At 53.8% G+C, this 4,237-nt stretch overlaps 1 protein-coding gene across 1 annotated transcript; it reads left to right on the forward strand.

The window, feature by feature from the left end:
* The first annotated feature begins 635 nt into the window (after positions 1-635).
* On the forward strand, positions 636-3,777 carry LOC130864356 (odorant-binding protein 2a-like). The gene is made up of 6 exons (XM_057754613.1): positions 636-722; positions 1,238-1,371; positions 1,609-1,679; positions 2,136-2,246; positions 2,770-2,871; positions 3,719-3,777. Exons 1-6 carry the CDS (start codon positions 636-638, stop codon positions 3,775-3,777), a joined length of 564 nt encoding a protein of 187 aa, XP_057610596.1.
* Positions 3,778-4,237: the final 460 nt, after the last annotated feature.

Below are 4,237 nucleotides of genomic sequence, written 5' to 3' on the forward strand. Positions count from 1 at the left end.
GTGTGGCCTAGTGTGGCAGGGGGTCTGCCCTGATGATGTTCAAACTGACAAGAGTCAGGAATCTGTGTCCCCACTTACAGGGAGGTCCAGCTGGGGTATCCATGCACAAAAAGGACAATGAAGTCTGCTCCTTCCCGGGCAGCGGCCAATCCATCAGGGAACTAGCAACAGTCTCTGGTGGTGTAGCTCAGCCCCATTCTCCGCACAGGAGGTCAGAGTCCAGATCTCAGTGGACATAGCTCAGGGCAGCCATGGCAGATGGAGGCCAGGGCTGTGAAGGAAAGTCTGGTCCTCCCTCCCTGCCCAATGAGAAACCTCCCTGCCCCTGAGTCACTTGTATTCCCAGGGTCCTTTGTGGACACAAGTCTTATGGCACAGACATTGCAGGGCATTGTGCGTCTTTCTTCGTCTGTGGGTGACATTGAGTTCATTGTCATCAGATCCCAACAACAACAACCTTCCACCTCCATGATGGATGTGGATTTGGCCATGAGAGAATAATGGGAGGGTCGTGGTCAGTGCCAAGTGGGCATACATCCCTGGCCACGGGAGATATAAAGGGCACCGTGTGAGCAGCCAGAGCAGACCTTCCCCAGGTGACCTGCCTTGTGTGAGAGCCCAGCTAGTGACTGAAGATGAAGAGCCTGCTCTTGACTTTCGTGCTTCTGGGGCTGGTGGCTGTCCTGAAGGCCCAAGAAGTTCCATCAGATGACCGGGAGGATGTGAGGAGGGGAACGTCATGGGGAGGGGTGGGGAAAGGCATGGCCTTCTGCTTGGTGCTGGTAGATTTGAGCTGAGGGGCAACGTGTTTCCTTGAAGGTTGTTTTTGACCTTGCACTGAGCAGTCAGTACTGGGCTTCCATTATTCTAACAGAGATGGGTATTCTCATGAAGATAGGGGTTTAGAACAGAAAGCAGATTTTTGTGAGGTGTCCTTGTTTACATGATACCCAGAGCTAGAAGGCTTCGTAGACAAGAACATTCATCCAGTGCTGAGGTGTAGGCCTCAAGAGTTTAGATACCTGGACGGGGAGCACACCCTTTCTACCATCATGGGGTTGGGTATCTAAATCACTGGTATCTGTTTTCTGACCAAAGGTCCTGGAATACAGGGTTAGTCCTTCTCAGTGACTGCAGCCTGGGCTCTGAGTGGCTACTCAGGTGCTAGCCCATATGCTGGAGCCTGGGATAGGATCAGGTCCACGATTGGGCGTGTTTAAAGGTTTGTCTCCTGCAGTACTCTGGGATCTGGTATCCAAAGGCCATGATACACAACGGCAGCCTATCCAGTCACAACATCCCCTCGAAGGTTTTCCCTGTGAAGGTAACAGCCCTGGAAGGAGGAGACATGGAGTCCGATGTTATATTCTGGTACGTGTCCCCTAGTGTGGGTCTCTGTAGTTGTCTGTCTCTCCCTTGCTATCCTTGCTATGTGTTTAGTTTGGGAAACTAAAAATCTCTGCCTTTGAGGGGACACAGTCCCAAGCAGCTTCCTAAAGCAGGAACATGGAATTTAGGAGATCACCTGACCAGGGCTGAGTCACCAAAAGAGCTGAGAGGCTCCGCTCTGCTGCTGAGAGCTGCCTGACTGTGGACTTGTGTTTACAGGAAGAACGGTCAGTGCCATAACGTTAAAATCCTGATGAAGAAAACGGATGAACCTGGCAAATTCACCTCCTGTGAGTCCCTGTGTCTTAGGGTGTCCTGCAGCGGCAGCCCTTGCACAGATGGGCCCTTGCCTGGTCCAGCTTGTAGGACAGGCCATCTACTCACTTCCTCATACCAGATATAGAGGTCGTTGTGTAGTCAACTCTAGCATCTGACTGACTCTTGGTCCCCTGCCTAGATCTCGGCTCTTGACCCATGAGAAAACCATGCTAAAGAGAGGAAAGCCATGCAGGGAGAGATGGATGCTCAGGCCTGGTCCAACCTTAGCCCCCTACTCTGAACATCTTAGCTGGGCTTGACAGCTTCCAAGAAATGGCTCCTGTCTAACTATGGAGAGGATAGAAAGGCCAGAGTAGACTAGATAGGTCTCCTGGTTGACGACCGAAGTGTCCACCGGTATTCCCTCACATGGTCTGCAATGGTGCCTCAAGGATAAGACACTAAGAGCTATTTCTGTTCACCTGCAGTTGACGATAAGAGGTCCATCTACATCACAAAGCTGCCGGTGAAGGATCACTATGTCATCTACTGTGAAGGCCATTTCCCTGGGAAGTTGCTTGGCGTGGGAAAGCTCATCGGTGAGGTGCCACAGAGGCCCTAAGTCCTGTGTCTGGTCTCTGCTTCTAGCAGACATGCCTGGTACTGGGGACTGGGAAGCCTCTTGGTGCTATGCTCAGGGTACTGCCCAGGAATTGTGTGAGAGGGAGCATGGGGCTTATGTGGCCTTTGGAGATCTGAGCACTCAGGAACAGTCTCCACCCCAGAAGCCAGCAAATGCCACTTTCAGGGATCTCAGTCAAGGGTCAGGTCAAAGGGCATGTCTTGACAGAGGCCTTTATGGAGGGTAGGGAACCTCCAGGATCAGGGGACAGCCTCAGGCCCCTGAGATTCCGGGCTCCTACAGGTCTGTGAGGTGACCACATCTGCAGAGGTTCTCCCTAGGGCCAGAGGGTCCCTCATGTCTGGGTGTCCACACCCAGTTCTTTGTTAACCGCCAAGGTCCTCTCTCCACCTTTGTGCAGGTTAATGCTCCCAACCCTGTGTCTCTGGCTCTCTGCAGAGCTGAGCCCCACCCCTTAAGCCTGCCCCACCTCCACACAGGGAGAAACCCTGAGCCAAACCCAGAGGCCATGGAAGAATTTAAGAAATTTGTACAGCGTAAGGGACTCAAAGAGGAAAACATCATTGTACGAGAGTTGAATGGTGAGAAAAGGACTGTCCATGCCTCTCCTTGTGTCCTCTATGTCACTGCTACCTGTCTGTGCCCCCCAACCATGTCTGTCTCTGTGCTTCTGCGTCCTCTCTGTGCCTGGTCTTATCGTCCCTTATGTGCTGTTTCATGTCTGTCCCTGTCCCCTGTGTCTCTGTGTCTCCATCATTTCCTCAGGGTCACAATGTCACATTCTGTGCCTCTGTCTCTCGGTGTCCACATGCACCTCCAAGTCTCCTGTGCTTCTGTCCACTCTCTCCCTTTCTCTCTCTGAATCCCTGGTTTCTGCACTGAACCTTCAAGGTCCTGTCCCCTCTCCCTGGGTTGCCAGGCTCTGCCTCAGGTCTTGGCTGCAGGGGGGTCTGAGCCTCAGGTATGATGGGGTCCTCTACAGGGCCCTTCTCACCCCTGGGCTTCTTTTGGTTTCTACAGAGCACTGTGTGCCTGAAAGCAACTAGGGTAAGTCTCCCTCCACCCCGCCACACCTGTAGGAATGTGGAGAAGCCTAGAATGTGGGGCTCAGGAAGCCCCGGTCCTCATCCCATCCCCACAGACAGGTGTTGTCACCTGAGAGGTGTCCCTGAGTGTAGTTTCCAGGACAGCTAGGAAGTCCTTTCTTTTTGTCATGATGTCTCCTAGTCCCTGGTCTCTGCCTTGCCCTGTTCTGCCCATTCTCTCCAGGGTGGCAAAAACCTGGCTGCTCATGGGAGTGGTGAGGGATCTCTTCAGAGCGCCCCAGCTCCTAGCAGGGACCACACAGAACCACAGGGAAAGAGATCTCTGTCCCATATATGCCCTGGGCCATCCCTGTCCATGACTCCCTGACTGCTCCTCCTGCAGAATGGGGGACTTATCTCTCTTCTGTCTTCACAGCAGCTACCCAGGTCTGCACCTGCTGAGCAAGCCTTGCTGCCCAAACCTGACTGGGACATCCCTGTACCACACCTCTCCTGGACCAAACTCCTCACTGCTCCTCCCCCAAACCTTGGACTCCCCTCCCCCACCTGACACCAAATAAAGCCCTTTAGCAGTCCTCTGGCTCAGCCTGTCTGTAAAGGGCCTTGGGTGGGCTTGAAGATCCCTGCTGGCACCAGAGACATGGGAAAAAGTGCAGTGACATTGATGGGCTGGTGCCCAAGGAGCATGGACTCTGACTTTCCTGGAGAGCCATGTGAGGTCTTAGAGCCCCACCTGGTGAGCCACTGGCTGTCAGGCTGGACCCTGTCAGAGTGTCTGAGAAGCCCCTGGGGAAGCAGGGCTGTGAGGGGTCATCAGGGCTTTGGGCAGAGTGACTGTCACCGCCGGGCTCCTAGTTTAGGAGGACTTGGTGGGCTGCCGGGAAGACCCCTCCTTGAGAAG

This window comes from Chionomys nivalis, chromosome 22 (assembly GCF_950005125.1).
Source record: "Chionomys nivalis chromosome 22, mChiNiv1.1, whole genome shotgun sequence".
Lineage (NCBI taxonomy): Eukaryota > Metazoa > Chordata > Mammalia > Rodentia > Cricetidae > Chionomys > Chionomys nivalis.

Bases quoted from the DNA above. Each gene is read 5' to 3' on its own strand.
- LOC130864356 (XM_057754613.1), top strand. From the start codon at position 636: ATGAAGAGCCTGCTCTTGACTTTCGTGCTTCTGGGGCTGGTGGCTGTC. The intron at 1,372-1,608 runs GTACGTGTCCCC...TTGTGTTTACAG, and splicing joins GAGTCCGATGTTATATTCTG to GAAGAACGGTCAGTGCCATA. The intron at 2,247-2,769 runs GTGAGGTGCCAC...ACCTCCACACAG, and splicing joins TGGCGTGGGAAAGCTCATCG to GGAGAAACCCTGAGCCAAAC.